Genomic DNA, 21,275 nt, shown 5'->3' on the forward strand with positions numbered 1-21,275 from the left:
TTCCCGTTGCCATTCCCTACTTCATCTTACACATATACACTCTCACCTTCTTATCTCTTCCCATTTAATCATTCACGTTTCATCATATCTATCTCAAACATATACACATTCAGATAATAATACTTTTTTTCTCTTCTACATTGCAAATATTCATATGCTTTCAATAAATAAATTTATTATTTAATATTTTTAAATCTTCAATCATTTCAAAACAAGAAAACATTCTACCAATCTCCCCACACCAGCTGGCTTCTTTTTCTGCTCCATCAATAAAAACAAACCACACATAATATTTAAATCCAAACATTTCTGCAACACATATTTCATCACCACTGTACAAGGATATTATTAATTAATATATGCACTGTTTTGTTTTGTTTTATTTTGTTTTATTTTTTGAGTATGTATCATGTTCGTTGAAAAGTTTATTTTCTATTCTGTCTCAACGATCTTTAACCTAAAATGTCATAGTAATTGACATAAGATCAAACTTTCAAATATTGAGGAAATAGGTTAAGAAGAAAAAAAAGAAAAAAAACATTTTTTTTTCAAGTGATAATTTCCTGAAAGAAAAAAGGGTTAACCTATAGGACAAAATTGAAGTATTACATGATGTAATTTGGCAGTAAGATAATGACTGCATCAGAGCAATTAAGTTACAACTTTTTAAAAAAAAAACTAATATAAATAAAATAAATAGAAACTAATCCCTGAAATCGAAGCTATTGTGAATCGGAGCACGGTCCTTTCTTTTTCAATCCACAGTGGAGCAAATGGCTTATTCATAATTATGAAACCGTAGAAGATATTTATTAAATAAATCGTGTGATCTTTATAATTGTTTGTTCTGTGATTTAAAAAAAAATGATTAATAAAAGATAATGTTTCTACATAATTCGACGAGTACTCTTAATTCTTAGATAGTTTTTCTTGATTTCTCTTATCTCTTGTTTGGTCACCTTTTTAAATTTTTTATTTATTTGAAATCGTTTGAATGCTCATTAAATATAAGTTGCATGGAAACAATTTTATTTTAAACGTAATTATTATGAATTTTATCTTTTTATTGACCTAATCATATTTTCATCAACATTAAATGGTTAATTTATGATTATTAATAACTAAGTTTTGTTAATAATTTATTTTGTAATCAATCAATTTTATCATTCGATCAAATTTTATCAGTCGATCAAGTTAGTACAATTCGTCTATTGATCTCTCAATCAATCATATCGAAATAATTAATCAATTGGATGATTAGTTAAATCAAAATGATCAACTCTCCTATTTAACTTAGTTATAAAAAAAAATATTTACAATATCCAGATAATAAAACAAGACTAATAATAGCAAAATCCAATTAGTTTTAACGATATGGTTTTGAGAAAATAAGTTGATTCTTCTTTTTCTCTCTTATAAGCTATGGTTGCTTTCAAATTGACGTGATGGGTAATTAATAAAGGGATTCGAAAATTGAGTGGTTGATTTAATTAGTTATATATTATTCGTTAGCATGAACTCAAGCTAGGTTACTTAGAATTGAATCATGATGGAAGCCCCACTCGTATTGAAATTATAATATATTTGAGAATGAAAGACAAAATGGGAAAGTGGAAGTGTTAGAATAAATTAAGAAAATAGGATTTGTTGTGGAAGGACATCACCACGTGCATGTATCAACTAAAATATACAACTCTTTTTCACTTTCACTATGATGGATAAATAAATATTTTTATCACTTTTTATCTTGTCGTATTAAGCTTAACAATGCTAAATATATACAATTAAAAAATTTGTATAATCTTAAAGTATTGTTACTAATATTATAATAATAAAATATTACTATAATCTAACGTAGATTTTGCGTGTCGGGGTTGAGTGAGTGTTCGAAGTGGTAGGGAACAACTTTCCGCAGGTGGAAGGTTCCTAGTGTCTCAATTATTACACATCAAATTTCGACATGTATATGAATTGCATGCCATCATAAACTCACGCACATATATTCTCACATTTTTTCAACACACAATAATCGAACAACTTTTAAACTGTTTCACTATGTTAACTTATGCAAGATTATTATTTTAAATAATATCAATCTCTTATATATAATTGGATTCAGGTTTCAGGTTTTATTGATGTTATTGTTGGAAGTCCTATATCGATTAAAGATAAGACCAATTTATTATAGGCTTAATACTTCCTTTGGTCCTCGTATTTATGTGAAAATATCAGTTCGATCCTCAAGTTTTGAATTGTCTTAATTGGGTCATAATTTTTGTAAAAATGCACACATTTTACCCCAACCGTTAACTGATCTCAAACGGTGTTAAGTTTAGTTGACGTGGTATACTGACGTGTTGGCTTAATCCCTTCTTAATCCTCGTATTTATGTGAAAATCTCAGTTCGATCCTCAAGTTTTGAATTGTCTCAATTGGGTCATAATTTTTGTAAAAATGCACACATTTTACCCCAATCGTTAACTGATCTCAAACGGCTTTAAGTTTAGCTGACGTGGTAGCCAGAGGACATGCTGACGTGTATTATTTAATTATATGAATTATTTTTTAAAATAAGCAGTGTTTCACGTGGCATAATGCCTATTATTTAGTTTATTTGAATTAGGGATTTTATTCATCTCTCTGAGAATCAGGGATTTTACACGGATTATCTCGTCGGCTCAAAAAATAAAATCACCAGAAAACTCGCGTAACCAGTGCAATCAATCTCACAACCTTTACTACAAATGAACCAACTTGGTAACCTATAGGTTCATCACCAGCCTTTAAGTATTTTTCGACCAAATTTATATAGAAGATTATATCAACAAATAATTTTTACATAATATTTTTGGCATTATCAACTACGAATGAATATGTATGTATATAACTTCCTATTTCAGTAACTTTTCTCAAATAAGTTCTTCACTTATTTTTTGTTTCATTTAAGTCTTTATTTTTTAAAAATTTGAGCAATTAGGTTTTAGTATTAGTTTCATACTAACACGGTTAAAGAGAGACCGCATGTCAACTTGTAATTTTTTTTTCAAATATTTTTTTATTTTTTTTTAAATGTCACGTGTCAAACTAACATTGTGTCACATAACAATGACAATATGATGTGGCACTACGTGTCATTGTCATGCCACGTGTCATTGCATTTGTTTCAATTTGATCCCTTTATTTTTATTTTGTTTTAATTTGGTCCTTGCGTTAAATGATTAAAAGATTAAATTAAGTATAATCTTTGCAGGAAAGGGTTTGGAGAAAGTTGAAGCACGAATAATTTTAGAATATTTAACTAAATGAAATAACCGTATGTACGTTTTCCAAATTCTTGTCTTTAAATCTTTTTTTGTTAAGTGAATCCTTAGTGATGATGTATTTCAAATCTTAATGTTTAACTTATAAACTTTTTATGAATTATTGAGGAAGTATTGAGACTATTTTGTATAGATCACCTTCACAAAAATATTCATTATTGAAATGATAATTTTTTATAATTTGTTTATTCATGTAATTTAGGTTAAATTGAAAACTGCAATGCAATTAAGTTATTTTTGTTACTATACATAAATAAAGATGTGTTATATGTTGGTTCTTAATTTTTTTTTATTTTTCTGATAAAAAAATCAATTTGTATAAATTTATTTGTAAAGATTTATGTACAAATTAAATTTTTGTTTGAATTTGGAAAGGATAAAAATTATTTAATTTTAAAAAAAATTAGAACTAAATTAAAAAAATAAAAATACAGTACTAAACTGAGACAAAATAAAAATATAGGATTAAACTAAGATAAATACAATGACAGATGCTTTGACAGTCACATGTGACACTGACATTGCCACGTAATAAAATGTCAGTTTGACTGGTAACAATTTAAAAAAAAAAAGTTAAAAATTAAAAAAAATTAAAAAATTCAAAAGATAAAAACACAAACTGATGAGTCATAATTCGTACTTTAAGTTTCGCAAATAAGTCATGTTTTATCTATAAATCCAAATCTATGTGTAAAATTAAGTAGGTAAACAACTTTTTTATGAATTAAATTATAGACAAAATATTTGCATTTATAAATATTCTAAATAATATATATGTGTGTTTTTTTGTGCAAATAAATAGTTTTAAAATCTAAAAAATGACAAAACTTCTCATTCCATTTTTGTCCTTTCTTATCCATAATTCAGTTTGGTCTCATTCTCGAAATATTTTTCTCCTATATTAAAAATTACAATTATTATTTTCCTCTGGTAACCTTTAGTTTTAATTCATCTTGTTCACGAATCACCATTACATATCATACGTCAAATTGAACTAAAAAACATTTAATATAAATTTATTAATGTACCATAAAATATAACAACTAAAATATGGATTTTTCTAAATATAAAATGTGACATTTTAATTTGAATATAGAAAATAAGACATGAAATAGAAGGGTTGTTTGATGCTAGTCAAAAAGAACTTTAATGATAACTAATTGAAACTTTAGAACAAAAGACTAAAATAATGTTAGTGATACACGTGATTCTTAAAGGTTTGGATTTGCATAATGTTTCTTTCGTCGACCTTTATAAATAGCAATAACTATGTTAGATAGAAACAAATAATTTTTTTTATTTTTTATAAATATTCCTTCTCATTGCCCAAAAGGTATTTTATTTAGGAGAAAGTACTACAAAATATAATTAAAATGAACAGAGGAAGTATTGAAAAAGAACATTATATTGTTAAAAGTATGTAGCACTGTAATTGGATGTAACATTTTGTTTGTATAATGATGATTATGATTTATGATGGAATAGTTTTGTCGTTGCAACTCTTTTCGTATTGTAATTTATTAATGGACTATATGACATATATAATGTTTATTTGATATATTTAATAAAGGTAAAATGATTTTAAAAAAACAATTTAAAAATAAAAAAGATAGTATCAAAATAAATATAAAAAAAAATTATTATTTTTCTTGTTAATAAATTAGAGTACTGTTTGTAATAAAAAAAAGGAAGGATCTTTGTAAAAAAAGGTTGAATCAAAATTTGTCTTTTTCAATGTTCAAATCCTCTTAAAGTGAAACGTGATGCACGATTTCAGACAGACATGGATGGTAAAAGCTAGAAGGGTAACGAATAATGATAGCAAAGGCAACAGATCATGTTTTTTCTTCAAATCAAAGTTTTTCATGAAACTCAAAACTGAAAGCGAAACCCTAAAGTTTCAAATGTACAAATCTTCAATATTATTCAAATAAATGCAAATCTCATGTTTCTAATTATTTTTATGAATTAAACTTAAAGATTATTTCTTAACTAATGAGTTTATTTTAATAAAAATTTATGTTTATTAGATATATTATTTTACTTTCTATCGAATGGTTATTAAATTATTTATTAATGTTTAGTTTGACTTATATATAGCACAGTATATTAAAAATCTTATATATACCACAGTTTACATTTTTTTAATCTCTCTAAATTGTTTGGATCATTCATATTATATAGGTTTAATAGGTTCGGAGGTCCCTGTATTTGGAGGTTTGTTTCAATTGGGTCCTCCAATTTTTGAAGTGATCAATTAGGTCCTTAATTTTGTCAATTTGAATCAATAAAAGCCTTGTTGTTAAATGCAGTTAACGCCGTGAAGTTTTTGAACATGTGGCACGCTAATGCTTCCAGGTGGCATCGTTTCAAGTGCATAGGTGGATTATAAAAGGGTGTATTTGAAGGTGAAATCCCTAAATTAAAAGGGATTTCACCCTTTTATAATCCACCTATGCACTTGAAACGGTGCCAATTGGAAGNGTCAGCGTGCAACATGTTCAAAAACTTCACGGCGTTAACTGCATTTAACGGAAAGACTTTTATTGATTCAAATTGACAAAATTAGGGACCTAATTGATCACTTTCAAAATTGGAGGACCCAATTGAAACAAACCCCAAATATAGGGACCTCCGAACCTATTAAACCTATTATATATTACATTTCAGAAAAATATAAATATCAATTTTATTAAAATTAAATTATTATTATTATCATTTGATTATTTATGTTTTTATTTTTTTTTTCACGTGAAAAAGTTTGATTATCAATTTTAAGTCTTTACTTGTTTAAATCTCATGGTATCAAATAATTTAAAAATGTTATTTGTTCTCTTATTTTTAACTTCATACACAATTTTTTATTGACTTTTTCAACAATTTGACTAGATTGACCTTCACAAATATCTTTTAAGTTTCTTACATGTTTTTCCTCTCACCTTTTACAAAAGAAAAACTATTGAGTTGCTATAAAATTTTAAGTATATGTATTATTTATAATTTTTATAATCATTTGATACTTCTATAATTATTATTTTAATATTTAAGTCATGATGTTTTTTCAATTTGAAATTTGTGGGTAAAGAAAGAAAAATTAGACAAATTAAAATAATAACCTAAATTCACTTCTCATCACCATTGTATTATCATAGGCTTATTATTTTCATCAAACTCATTCTTTGGTATTGAGAACAATAATATCAAGATACATTTTATATTCATTTAACATAGATAAAATTGTTAGAAGTTCCACATCAACTATAAATAAGGCTAATTTATAATATATAAGTGAAGTGCAATTTTTATCTTACAAGTCGGTTTTGTGAGATTGAGTTAGACGTAAAAACTTGTTTTTTAATAAAAATAATCATAAAAATATAAAGTTTTATATCTTTTAGAAAAAAAATAATGTTAAATAATATAAAAAGAATAAGTATGCTAAAGAATTTTTTTATTGAATGATAATATAAGTTATCACTATCCCATCACAAACAGGAACTGTGAAGTTGTGAAATTGTGAAAGAATGCATCAAAGTTTCTAAAATAACATTCATAGTACAAATTCGTATCATTCATGTCTTGGGAAAATGATATGTATCTATTTCCGTGGAAGTCTGAGAGACGAAGAAAGAAGCTTTGAAAGAGTTTACGAACATCCATGGCCGCAAGTGCAGGCACACATAACATCAAGAAACCACATTATTTTTTTTAGTGGAAGATAACAGACACATGCATAGGTCGAAATTCTTCCAATAATTACAAAACAACAAAACCCTTATCTTTCGTGGGACCCTCAAATAATGCCGCGCTGTCCTTTTCAAAAATCCGTACAAATTAAATATCCTACTTTTCTCTCTTCTCCATTCTGAAGTAAAATCGAAGCAAGCAATTCTTGCTTCCTATTATTTCTACCAAGGACAAACAAAACCATTTTTTATTAATTTCTGTAACTTTAATTAAGTAAATTAATAATTTTTGTGTTTAACTTTTTATTAAAAAGAAAATTTTACCAAAAAAGAAAAGAAAAACATGGGTGTTAGGCGAGATTTCGACGTGATGAGATTGAATGACGTGTGATTGGTGTTTCAGAAATAAATGCCTAAACAATGCTTATCTTGTAATGTATCGATAGAAAGACAAATTGGAGAGTAATGAAAGTAATATCTAACTTTTCGAAATGGTAGTAGTTTGATTCTTTTTATAGTTTCTAAACATCACTTTCCATGGAGTAGTTTTTCTAGTCAGGGTTCAATTATTTGGTACATGTTTTACTGTTATTTTTTCCGGTAGTACGGTCATAGTACGAACACACGTGGCTGAGTTTTATTGGCTCGATTTTACACTAAAAATTATAAAATTCAACCTCTGACGAACATCAGAGGTGGTCGTGGTACAACGACAGTTTGTAATCATGCAAAATTTTAAAAATTAGAAATTATAATATTCACTCGATTACAAGAATTTCTAATTAAAATTATGGTAAGTTAAAGAAATTTTTGTGACCCGACAAAAACAATGTAGAAAACGTGAAATTGGCGAGTTCTTTTATAATGGTATGTGGTGTTTGTTGTTGTCGTAATTTGTGGAGCTTGTTTTAGTCCTACGTTACCAACAACGCAATGAAGCTTCTCTTAGTAGAAAGTAATGATTGAATTTATTAGACATGACAAGAGTTCCTGTTATTTTGGTTAGAGGAACATGAATATATTTGATGTGTTTAATTTTGTTTAAGAGTCATACTATATTATATTATTATGATGTGAAAGATATTGTACTCTGAAAACTTGTGACACTTTGAAATTGGAACTTGTCTTTCTTGATTTTTGACTGCTTCGTTCGATTTTCATTAGTGAAAAAATATTGTTTAACGTCGATTATTTTGGGCTTTTAATGTCAGATCCTGAATCGACGTCTATTTGAGTGACGTTAAATGAGACGTCGGATCCCATAGGTCAGACGTCTATATAGACATCGGACTATATAGGTCAGACGTCTATATAGACGTCAGACTCATACATCAAACGTCTAAAATGTCGTCGTATTTGATAGGATCTTTCTCTGCTTGAGGCTTCTCGAGTTGCTCCTAGGTCATGGTAATTCGAGTTTACAACTTTATATTTTAGTTAAAGAGAATGGATTGTATGTTCTTATTTTGTATTGGACGGTTTTGATAATGTAGTGGTGGGAATTGGAGGAGTGCAAAACGCAAGAAATCGCCGTCCAAGAACGCTGCTTAATGACATGAGCAAAACTGCACAAAAACTCAATGAAAACGCATTTTAATCGGTTCAAATGAAAAATAATTCATTAAAGAGTAATGTAATCGAAGTAAAATTAATTTTAAACGGTGCAAAAGTGAGAAAACGAACCTGAAAAACGTAGCATGTGCAAAGAAAACACGAGGAAAATGATGAACAATGAGTGCGCATAATTACTGCCCCGCGTTCGCAGTGTTTTAATGCAGACATTTAGACGTCGGTTCCCTTTACAACAGACGTCTAAAGTGCTTTAGAAGTCAGAGTGGCGAGATCAGATGTCTAAATGAAGTCAAAAAGTGACTTTTTAAATTTCTGGATTTAGGGTTTAGAGGTCGGTTTCCAAAATAACAGACGTTTAAAGTGCTTTAGAAGTTGGAGTGGCGGGATCAGACGTCTAAATGGAGTCAAAAAGTGTCTTTTAAAATTTCTGGATTTAGGGTTTAGACGTCAGTTCCCAGAGTAACAGACGTCTAAAGTGCTTTAAAAGTCAGAGTGGTGAGATCAGACATCTAAATGGAGTCAAAAAGTGACCTTTTGAATTTCTGGATTTAAGGTTTAGACGTCGGTTCCCAAAGTAACAGACGTCTAAAGTGCTTTAGAAGTCGGGGCTCTCCCAACTGACGTCTATATTTCTGACAGGTAGGTGAATAGTCATTAATTTCCGCCATATAGACGTTGGGCCCCTCCTAACTGACGTTTATATGACTGAAAGAAATGACTTTTCACCCACCTGTCAAACATATAGACATCAGTTAGGAGGGGCTTCGACGTCTAAAATATTATAAACGTCGGGGCACCTTCTAACTAATGTCTATATGGCCAACTTATTTACGAAAATACCACCGGTCATCAATATACGTCGTGCTTACCCTTAACGGACGTCTAGAGGTGACGCTAAATAGCATTTTTGCACTAGTGTTCTAATAGATTTTGTTCATTTGAGTGGATTTGAAAGAAATTAATTGAAAGAATTTAAGAAGATTTGATGATAAATTTTTTTGTTGTTTATTTGAATAAATTTGGAGGTTATCGAGAATGAATTTGGAAATAAATTTTTTTAATCTGTTAAATAAATAAAATTTTATACTAATTCTCATAAATTTTATTTCCAAATCTACTCTAATATACCTTCAAATCTATTCAAATAAACAAAAAAGAATTACCTTTAAATCCTCTCAATTACACTCATCTAAATCCATTCAAGTGAACAAGGCTTAAATATTTCAAAACTCGTTCTTCTTACCAACACGTTATTATTAGCTATTTCCCACGTCATGTAATGTATTTCATTCATCATCATTCATCCAAAGTGGCCATATACATAATTTACATTACATTTTTAGAATATATATATATGGAGGAAGTATATTCCAGTGTTACGGTGCATTCTACACTCCGACGCAATCCATTAGAACACAGTATCTAGGTTGGGCCTCCCTCTCGGAAATCTAAATCAGGTTTACTATTTACACTTCCCTAAATTTTTATTGCATTCCACCTTCATTTAACTTTTGTTATTACTAAATATACCCTCTTATCTAAATAAAATAAATAAAATTGCAATGCCTAAACCCTAAATCCCATTCTTTATACTTTGGTTATCTTCTCAATCCTTTCTTTCGATTTTTTTTTCTATTATAAGTTTATAAATTAATTAATCATTTTCTAAAAAAACATTAGTTAATATTCTATGTGTTTGAATATCTTTTTTTTTATATATATAGACTCATTTCTGATTTATATTAACGAGGAGAACTAAAATTAATCGACAAAGAGAACTTCATTACAATTCAAATTGTATATTCATATAAGTAATAATGTACAAGAATTCCTCTTAACTTTCACATCTTAATATCTTAAAATGTATGTGACTTAAAATACAATTAGAGAAACAAGAAAATGTATGTTATAATATAAGCATTTTTACTTAATATACAAATGAAAAAATGGTCCTCATATTATTCTCTTATATCTTTTATTCGTACATTTCTTGTCAATATCAACCTTTTATATATATATATATATATATATATATATATATATATATATATAACATAAATAAGTCAAAGAATAAAATTAAATCCATTAAATATACAATTCAATATCCTATTTGCATATTTATATAAGAGTCGTATTCATTCAATTAAAGAGTTTTTTTTTAGCAAAAATTAGATTAGAGAGCAACTCCTCTATTTTTTCTTAAGTGAAAAATTCACCATTTAAGCAAAAATTGGATGAGCAAAAAGGTTGAATTTATGATTTATTTTCACTTAAATGAAAATTCATTCTTGAAGTGAAAATAAGATTTAGAGCAAAGGTTGATGTTATCCTCCATCTTCATTTCATTTGAGTGAAATAATTTATGTATTTAATAATAACTAAAATGTTTTATCTATGCACAAAATTAAACTTTATTATATTTAAATTGTTTTATTCAAATATAGTATTTGAAAATAGATTTAAATAGAAAAAAATGGAAATGTATTTTAATTTTCCAGAAATGGAGACCGAACACATGGTACTTCTTCTCCTTTCCTTTTTGTTAAGGAATTCCAATCTCTGGTTGTGCCTATCTATCATGAATTTTTCTTGCAATCGCTTCCGGCTTCGGTACGTTTTTCTATTTCCTCATCTGTTGCAGCGGTTATTATCATCTCATTTCACATTCTTTCTCTCATTATTAGGGTTCTTTTTTCTTCACAACAAAACACTGATTTTCGTTTTAATCATCTGATTCAGTTTCTGTAGGTGTGTGTATTCACTTGTTGATTGAATGTTAGTGTTTTTTTCTGATGCGATTATGCTTTAAGAAGCTAATTGTGGCAAACAATTCGTATTACAATGAAAAGAAATGGATGATAAGGGGATGTTGGTATTTAAGCGTCATATTTCCCTTCAATCCGATACGTGTCATATTTGTGCATCATAGTCGATAATGCTTATAGGATCTTCTAGAAGTGCATGTATTATGATCTGATGTACGTGTATAACATTTTATTTTAAGGAAATGTTTCATTTCTGTTGATACGTCACTTCTCAATATAATGCGAACGTGTTGCAGGTTGTGTTCTGACACTTCTTTTGATGCTTTGATGTCATCGATAAGGACCCAATGATGCCTGATTCATGATTATTGCTGTAGTATTGTAACGTGATTCAGAATGTGGAACTTTGCATCTAGTCTCATTTCGGGAAGTGTGGGTCTGAAAAATGAATATGATTCTCCAAAGCCAAATCACCCTGTTTCAGAATATTCTGATGACGAGACTTCTATGGTGAGCAGAGAGGAAAGGCTGGAATGCCCAATATGCTGGGAATCCTTTAACATTGTTGAAAATGTGCCTTATGTCTTATGGTGTGGTCACACTCTTTGTAAAAATTGTATCCTCGGATTACAATGGGCTGTGGTGAAATTTCCAACACTGCCAATTCAGCTTCCACTGTTTATCTCCTGCCCATGGTGTAACCTTTTGTCTCTCCGTTTAGTGTACCAGGGAAATTTGAAATTCCCTCGCAAGAACTATTTCCTTCTTTGGATGGTTGAGAGCATGAACGGTGATGGAGTGAAGTCACATTCTACTGTTTGTGGGGATCATCAACCAGTTTGGCCAATTAAAGACAGCTTAACAACAGTAAGCCAAGTAAGCCTTGGCAGCCTTCAGAGAGAACAAATTTGCCATTCAGAGTCTTCAATTTCCGATCAGTTTCATGGCAATACCAGTAATTACCTTAGTATAGAAACCCTGCATACATCTCTGCGGAAGTCGCTGGTTTTATTTATTCACTTGACTGCAAAGTTCCCACTGATAATTATTTTTCTTTTGATTGTCTTATATGCAATACCAGCCAGTGCAGCTATTTTGGCTCTGTATATTTTAATTACCATTCTGTTTGCTCTCCCGTCGTTTCTCACCTTGTACTTTGCATATCCTAGTTTGGATTGGCTTGTCAGGGAAATTATCAATTGAGATTGAGGTTGTATGTCTTCTGCTTTGAAAGCATTATGAATGTTAGTTTGCTTCACCTTGTGGCCACCTTCATCCAGTGTCTTTTACTACCAACATCTCCATTTATAACCTGTATCGTTTATCTTATCATATATAGCCCCAGTCAATCTCAGTACAGTTTTTGGGTTTTTAGCTCTGGTTGAGCTTGGCTGGTTGGTTAGGAAGGATATCAGTTTCTGGCACAAACTATTTTGATGACGACCAAGGCCATGGAATGAATAAGGTAATAAATAATGATTTTGCCATTTCCTGTGGCAAATGGTTGTTTTATTAGTATTTGAACTTCATAAGAACTCCCTGATGTATTGTAGTTATCATGTGGATCAATAACAGAAAGTTATTTTTATTAAATTGCTTACGGTGTCATTTTTACTAACTGTAATTTGTAATATTATTATTAGTGGAGTTGTTTGCCGGGTTACATATATAACATTGTATGCTTTATTTATAGTGATATTCCCGAGGGTTGATACTGGAAAAGGCCCTGCAATCTAGTTTGAAATGTATCTTTAACTAGTATTTAGCAAGGGACTATTTTTAAGACCATTTAATTTTGTTTTTATTACAATTAGAAGTAGATTAAATATAAATACCATATTTTAGCTAGTAATGATAGATATGATTTAAAATAAGAGACATTAAGTTAACAATGTTCATGTTTAATGAGAAACATTAATTTTGAAGAATGTAGATTGTATTTTTAAATGAAATGTTATTTTTCATATATATTTAGTTTATTTTGAGTTGAAAGTTAATTTTGTACCGTTGAGCATAATAAAATGTTGTGAATTATTTGGCATTGAGAGCGATAACAAGGTATCGATGAGTACTATCTTTCACTTCAGGTCTAAAGCATTTTGTTCCATGACGTTGAGTGATAGGAGTTTGTCATTGAGTGTCATCTTATGTGAAAAGCCTTTTTAGGTGTTAATATATATGTTTGAAATTTCTTATTCCATGGTTGTTTGATATATATTTTGCAATGTATTTTATGCATGTTTATAGGTTTATGGTGGGTATTTATGTATGATATTATGATGATGAGTTTGTTATTAGTTATGAGCATGTAATTTCGTGAATATCTTAGAAAGATTCTATAGTGGTGTTTTATTAATATATGCATTGACGTGGGAGAAGTCATCATGTTGTTTTAATAATCATTTAAGTTTACATTAAGTAACATAAAGTAGAATGAAGAATGTGGTGAGAGGTACAAAAGACCCTAGTCTATGGGCTTTTTCTTGGTAAAAAATGTTGACAGACTAACCTTATGAAGTTTAAGAACTCTCGAGATTTTGCATCAATACGTTATTTGAATAACTGAGTCTAATATGAGTCTTTATATATGATATGATTGCTTTTATGAATGAGTGATGAATGATGATAATTCTAAGATTGTTATATGAAAACTCATTTTACAGGTAACTTCTCATTTCTTTTGTATTATTATTTTTTTCTATTGTAATGATTACTTTTACTTATGTGAGCAAATGAAAGAACTTATCTTAAAAGAAATATGTGTTGTTTTCGTCTTGTCTTGTGACTACATTGTTTTACTATCCTAGAATCTTAAAAAAAAAACTTAATTTTATTATTCTTATTGTACCATAGTTTCTTTGAAACTATATCTATGTCTCATGTTATTCTCGTTATACTTTGAAATAACTCTAATAACAATTATTGTGGATTTTTTGTTTAAAATATTTTGAAATACTTTATTTTATTAATTTTATATTATTAAAATGAGATGTTATATTATAAACAATAAAAAATTGTTGATACGTTGTTTCCATCACTTTGTAAAAAAAATATAAATATATTATCTTAATTTAATTATGGTTTTGGTGGTATAGTATTTTTTTTCCTGTAATGAAATATAATATATATGTGAAAATTGTTTGGAGATATTAAAAAGACTTAAATTTTCTGTAAATTTTAAAATTTTGAATTCAAATTCAAATTTTGTTACATTTTTTTTACAGTTTTTTACTATTTCAAATTTCATATTTAAATTTTATTATCATATATTTCAAATTTTCTACATTAAACTTTCTTATCATATATTTCAATTTTTAAATTTTATACATTATTTAAAATATGAATCTTTATTTTTAAAAATATATTGAAATTAAATTGTTACTTATCATAAATTTCAAATTGAAATTGATTTTTTTTAATCGTTCAAAAATATAACTTAACTTTTTTTTCTCTATTTATTTTATGCAGTAAATTTTTTTTAATATGAATTGTTTAAAATAACTTTTCTATAAATAATATAAAGTAAAATCTAGTAAATGTTTAAAAAATATGAGAATATATATATATATATATATATATATATATATATATATATATATATATATATATATATATATATATATAAAGTGACTTTTCCTAGTTATGATATATTGCATTGAAACACACATATAACATTTTCCTAAGAATAAAATAATTTCGTCTATAAAAGAAGAATTTATTTTAATAGATACACAATATGGAAAACATAAGCATTTAAGTGGTTTCACTAACTTATATTGAAATGTATAATTATTATCTTCGTTTAAATGCTTTGTATGTTTTGTTTTGTTTTTTTTATTCAAAATTTAAGTTATTCATGTAATTTATTTATATTTATTGCACTTTAAATTCAAAAAGCACACTTAAAATTTTCAAGCTTATGTTTGACAAAATTTCAAAATCTGAAACTAATTTTTGTTAGAAGTTTTTGGTGTAATTATTTTAATTCAAATTGTATTTGTTGTAATTAATATATTAAGAATAAATTTGACTTTGGAATGACAAATTTAACATAAGGAAAAGTAACAAAGATACATAATAAATGTTATTTCTTATTGATTTTAGATGTTTATTATCCATTATATAAACTTTTACTTATGAAATTTAAGTTTTTATAAATTTGTTGTATGGGATTCTAGTCTCTATATATTTTTGTTGATCATCATTTCCATTGAATCAATAAAATTGGTAATAAAGTCTTTTTAAATTATTTTATGAAAATCTAACCTTATTAAAGAGATGGTAAATCATTAAATCAATAAATCAACATCACTTCACCTTGTAAATAATAATTAATAATTAAATAAATTGTTTATAACATTTTGACACTGCCACGTGTCAATTGCTGATTGACTGATTTAATTAAATTTTTAAATTTTGTAATAAACCAAAAAAATTGAGATAAAAATAAAATTCTGATAAATAAAAGACTGTCAACAGATTTTCTACATTTGGGTAATATAATTAGAATTTTGTGTGCAGAAAAGCAATAGGGACCTTTTTAAGCAAATGAAAATCATATTTGTGTTTAATTTTTTTTTTTAAGTTAATTTTGATAACTTTGATCATTTTGTTTGTTTTGAGATTTAAAAAATTGTTTTTTTGTGATGATTTAAATTGTATTTTTCATAAACAGACGTGAAGTGAATGGTTGCATATACGTATTCACTTTCTCTAAAACTGGATAGGAAGCTGTATAGAAATTTCAGCTTGTTTCGTAAGGAATTTAAATTTTAAACTGTTACTTAGGACAAACTATTTATTGTCAATAGTAAAATTGAATTAAATTTCCATATTTTTATTTTCAAACTAACCCAAACGGATTTCAGGAATAACTAGCAAGTTTTGGATACAAGTATTTTTAATTATTAAAAATAAAAATAAAATATGGAAGAAAAAATTGTATATGTTAAAAGATCATGAAAGTAAATTGTATTAATATTTTAATATTTTTATATTAATATTTGTAAATTCATATTGCATGGTATATATTGTTTTCATGTCATAAAGTGTGTTCAATAAATGATTAAATATTACTACAAACTAAGTTACACAAATTCAGCTAATTAAAATTGAGATGTTTGTTGATAATGATATTTTTGGAACTTAGTAAGAAATTAAGAAAATCAATTATTTCCCTTTCCTTGAAAATTCCTTTTATGTTCTCTTTCGCCGTTTTGTTTTGTCAAGTTTAGGAAATAATTTATCATTCAAACAAAATACATATTGTTAGTTAATCCATGGAAATCCTTAATACGTATTGTTTTGTCAAGCTTTTGAGAGTTCCTTCTCATTCATATAAAATAGTCATATATATAGAAACCCTAATAACATGATTAATGAATTAATCCATGGAAATCCTTATAGTAATATTATTATACCCTTTTCTTACTTTGAATATTTAATTTTATTTGTATTTTTCTATTTTAAATAACTTTGCTAATACACATCAAATTGACGAAATGTTTTTTCAGATAATTAGAATTTTGAATTGCTAAAACTTTAATGAATTATAGTTATATTAATGAATATGAGATATCTTAGTTTTAATAATTTATTACTTCACATGCATTTGATTTTATTTACTGCAATATCACGTATTGTTAATAATAGATTATTTAACATTAAAAACTATTGCCAAAAGAGTTTGGAAAATGAATTTCAAACAAAAAGAATTGTGTATTAATTTCCTAAAATATACTTTTTTGACGTCTTTAACAACATGCCGTTAAAGAAACGTTATGTTCATTCAAATTTTAACTGGAAAATATATTAAATGATCAAAATTAATGAAAACATTCTTTTTGTGTGATAATATTAAATGACAAGATGTGGACCACGTATTTATGATTCTTGATAAATTTTAATTAGTTAATAATAAAAAAATGTGTTTGTTGATTTTTTTTAGTTCAAATTTTGAATTTCTGTGATTTTTGGAGAATTTTAATGTCTTGAAGTGAATGCAGGAATTGTAATTTCTTGTAAACAATTTGAAATTTGAATTGAAAAAATAATTAAAATTTTCAAATTTTGACAAGATTATCATATTTTACTTTTAATCCAAAATAAAAAAAAATTATTTATTTTTCTATTTTCGTTATATTTTCTATTTTGTATTATATAATGATAAGATAACATAACAATAGAAACGCGTAGTGAAGTAACAAGCTGAACGAACGAAGCAGAAGAAACAACAACCAGAAACTGTTGCTTTCTTGCACGCACCTTCTCTTCCAAAGGAATGGCTCAGTGTTCTATCTGTTACGTTCTGTTTCCTTTTCTTCGCTTTTCTGTTGAACCACCCTTTTGCTTCCGAGCCTCCGCTGTCAACGTATAAAGCAAAGGTACCTTATTTTCAAAATATCATCATCTGGGTTTTGCAGCTTTTCTCCCCAAAACGAATGGATTTGCTGAAAAATATGCGATATTTGTGAATTTTTAAGACCATGCTTGGATATTTGTCCCTGCTGCTTCTCTTGGATTCGTTCATTTCGGTGTGTGTTTTGCTGAGAAGTTTGCTTGGCCATTACGGTTTCTAGCTGTGGGTTCTGAAGCTTGAAGAATCGGCTTAAGGTGATGCTTTAATTAGAATATAAATGTGAATTTCTTCAATTGTGTGTTTCTGCGTTTGCATGAAATGGGTGATGATCAGTGATGCATGCATCATCATCATTTTGTTTGGGTCATGAATATTATTACATTCTATCTCAAGTATAGTTTAAGTTGATCACGATCAAAATATACCTGCCTGTAATTTAATCTTCTAGTTCTTTTCCTCTTAGTTGGTTGCGTTGGTACTTTTGTTATTGATGTGCTTGATACGTGTTTTTTTTTTTCATTATTAGGGTCAGTTTATAGCTGCATGGTTAGACGTGAGAGTATTATTTATTTAATAATATGTTTGGATCTGCCTCTAATATTCATATTTGAATCAAATTCAATTCATTTTGTGCAGTAAAGATTTTTTGTTCATTTTCAGTTTGAGATACCTTGTTTGAGTTTCAAATTATAAAATCATTTGTTTTTCTGAACACTATGCAGCTTTTTAGCCTAAATTGAGATTTGCTTTAAACATATTCTGTTTTTGTTAGCTTCCAAAGATTCGCTGAGAACGGTGCTTTTCTTGTTATCTGACATTATCTTGTATTTAGTTTTGAAGCACGGTTAATAAATTTTGTTGCTTCTAATCTTACCAGATTTGAATATTGATCATTATATTGCTTTTTTCTGTTAATCAGTCATTACTTCGTTTCTTTAAAAATAGCTTTGTTTCTTTATTTAAGGATATCTGCCGGATCTTGTTCTGGGTAGCAAAGTAGCAGAAGGCAAGGGTTGATTCATCACTGATCACAGAAGTAACAATGTCTAGTGGTGCCAAATTAAGAAGGCACTCAGTTGGAATAACAAGCTCTGGAAATAATGAAAGAAAAGTTGTTGTTCCTCGTTATCTCAGAGCATCTATTGGCTCCTGTCATGACATTTGTAAATATGGGAGGATGAATGTGGAGGAAGCAAAGCAGACACTCTCCATGCTTAAGAGAGCTGGAAGAAAATCACTTTCCCGAAGTTCAGAGGACAATAATGGTGGGATAATGATATCGGTTGCCAAACAGAAAGCTTCACTTCATTCCAAGCCAACACAGATGTTAACAGTGAAAAGCAGCGAATCAGTTAATTCTGTCATGCAGATTTCTGATGACTCTAACACAAATAAGGTGGAACTCCACTCAAAATCAACTGGCAGCCAAAAGCAAATAGGGAATGAAGTTCTAGCAAACACGGGCAAAGCATCACTGCTCAGGGCCGAATCATCATTCCTTTCAAAATCACACATTTCTTCAATCATCGAAACAAGGAGAGGGGAAAAATCTTCAAATTTTGAGGGGGAGATTCCATCAAAACCAACTTCCAAAAGGGTGGAATCTTCACCAGCAGCAACTTCTGAGAGGGTGAAAACTCATCCCAAATTAACTCCAAAAATGGTCAAAGCTTCATCAAAATCTATGTCTACAATGAAGCAAGCTTCACCAAAGTCTTGTTTTGAAGATAAAGAAATGCAGTTGTCCGAAAAGCATGCGACTTCAATGAAGACCACATCTTCTATGATGTCTTCTGAGGGACTTGGTGGCCAAAGGATTAGTAAGATTAAGTTAAAAAAGAGAAAAACCTCACCAAGGTCTTCACCCGGAGGCATTGGAAGCGTTAGTGCAAGAAAGCACAGAGGACTGAAAATCGTGCCTCATCTTATGAATCAACCCGCTATAGGGGTAGAACCTGAAGAGCACAATAAGGAGGCTCGGGAAAAGACTTTGTATGTCATCAAGATGGAAAGTGCAAACCAAAGTCCACAATCTGATCAAAACGAAAGCCAGGAAATTGAATTCCCCCGTTCTAATTCCTTATCTCCCTCCTCAATTTCTCAAACCTCACCCCAAGAACACCAAGAGGAATCTGAATATGCAAATACTGAATCTGAGGAGGATGTTCTTCCCCAAAACCATGAATTTGAATACCAGGCTAATGTGGATACACTGGAAACTGAGGAGAATGGAAGGCCTCAAAAAGATGTTGAGGTTGCTTTTTCTGAAGACAAGGACGGCCCAAAGTTGAGTGGAGAATTGGCTGAAACTCAAATTGACGAAGATAATCTGAAAAGCCTTCAAATGGAGGGAGAAAAAGTGTCAAGGGACAACGGCACTGATGCCAAGTCTGCTGCTAGAACTGGTCCAGAGAAGATTGTTTTGAGACCTGAAGATGTGAAGGACAAGAGAGATGGAGAAGGATTGTATGATAATGTGATTGAAGCAGCAGCAAGTAAGCTTGTTGAAGAGGGCAAGGTTAAAGCATTGATTCATGCCTTTGAAAATATAATATCTCTTGAAGAGAAAAGGACTTTGGCAAACATTTTCAACTGATCTGGGTAGACATTTTCCAGATTTCTCTTACCCTATAAAGAGATGATAGGAAAATAAATCCAAGCTTGTTGCAATAAATTTTAGCCAACAGGCTGTTGGTTCAGCTGAAGTATAGATATATCAGCCTTGCCTGTAGAAGACCTGGGTGTGTAGAGTTGAAAGAGGAATCTCTGTTCACCACCACTCATTAAATTGCTCAAAAATACTATGTTCACCCTTTATCTGTTGTTGTTATTGATTTTATCTGACTTAAAAAATATACAATGGATTAGGAATTCATTTAGCCAGCAAATGAAAAGTCTCTGAACTTGTGAAAATTTCAATTCTGTGTAGTAATAGTTGTTGGCACTGTGCATATGTTTAGGAAAAACATTGTGTATCTTGCCAAATCAAAGTGGCTGTTTTCTTGCTATACCAAAGGAGGACAATTGCTTCCAGCATTTCTGGAATTTGGATTGATCAGGATAGAGTGATGCAAAGTTAGATATTGTGAATGTGATAGCTACAAGTCACACAGAAACCATTTTCTAATTATAAAATTATCTAAAAATTAAATAATCTATTTACAATAAAAGTTTTAAAAAATATCTATATTTGGAACAAAATTATAACTTTTTTTACCATCATATAAAAAATACACGTGTGTTTTTTCTAGTATTTTATAGATGTAAATTATTCTCCAAATTTATTAATAATTAATTTCTATCAAAACATCACACCACTAAAAAATCATTTATTTTCAAGTACATTTTTTCATTTATGAAAAACATACACATGTTACATTAGAAATTGAATTAGGAGTTTCAATCAAAAGGGCTAGAAAATAATTGTAATTATGCATCTCCTTGTTGATTCAGCCACGTATAACAGAACTTCTGACTAAAAATGCTGAGTTTGACCAGAAAACGAGAGAAAATCATTGACCAAACACGTGGCATAAGGGTCCATAAAAAAGTTCTGAGTGCTCTTCCGACAAAG

General features: G+C 28.8%; 2 protein-coding genes across 3 annotated transcripts; both read left to right on the forward strand.

Moving 5' to 3' along the window:
* Positions 1–11,058: 11,058 nt before the first annotated feature.
* Positions 11,059–13,033, forward strand: LOC106758768. Its single transcript, XM_014641753.2, has 2 exons — positions 11,059–11,188; positions 11,640–13,033. Exon 2 carries the CDS (start codon positions 11,740–11,742, stop codon positions 12,544–12,546), a length of 807 nt encoding a protein of 268 aa, XP_014497239.1. The 5' UTR covers positions 11,059–11,188; positions 11,640–11,739; the 3' UTR covers positions 12,547–13,033.
* A 4,512-nt stretch (positions 13,034–17,545) lies between these two features.
* On the forward strand, positions 17,546–20,716 carry LOC106758805. Of its 2 annotated transcripts, XM_014641795.2 has the most exons (3): positions 17,546–17,726; positions 17,826–17,955; positions 18,666–20,716. In XM_014641795.2, exon 3 carries the CDS (start codon positions 18,744–18,746, stop codon positions 20,295–20,297), a length of 1,554 nt encoding a protein of 517 aa, XP_014497281.1. In that variant the 5' UTR covers positions 17,546–17,726; positions 17,826–17,955; positions 18,666–18,743; the 3' UTR covers positions 20,298–20,716. The 2 variants fall into 2 exon arrangements, with proteins under 2 accessions (XP_014497281.1, XP_014497280.1); XM_014641794.2 differs by having other exon boundaries at positions 17,546–17,955.
* Positions 20,717–21,275: the final 559 nt, after the last annotated feature.

The sequence above is a fragment of the Vigna radiata genome, chromosome 4 (assembly GCF_000741045.1).
Source record: "Vigna radiata var. radiata cultivar VC1973A chromosome 4, Vradiata_ver6, whole genome shotgun sequence".
In the NCBI taxonomy this organism is placed as follows: Eukaryota; Viridiplantae; Streptophyta; class Magnoliopsida; order Fabales; family Fabaceae; genus Vigna; species Vigna radiata.

Bases quoted from the DNA above. Each gene is read 5' to 3' on its own strand.
- LOC106758805 (XM_014641794.2), top strand. From the start codon at position 18,744: ATGTCTAGTGGTGCCAAATTAAGAAGGCACTCAGTTGGAATAACAAGC.
- LOC106758768 (XM_014641753.2), top strand. From the start codon at position 11,740: ATGTGGAACTTTGCATCTAGTCTCATTTCGGGAAGTGTGGGTCTGAAA.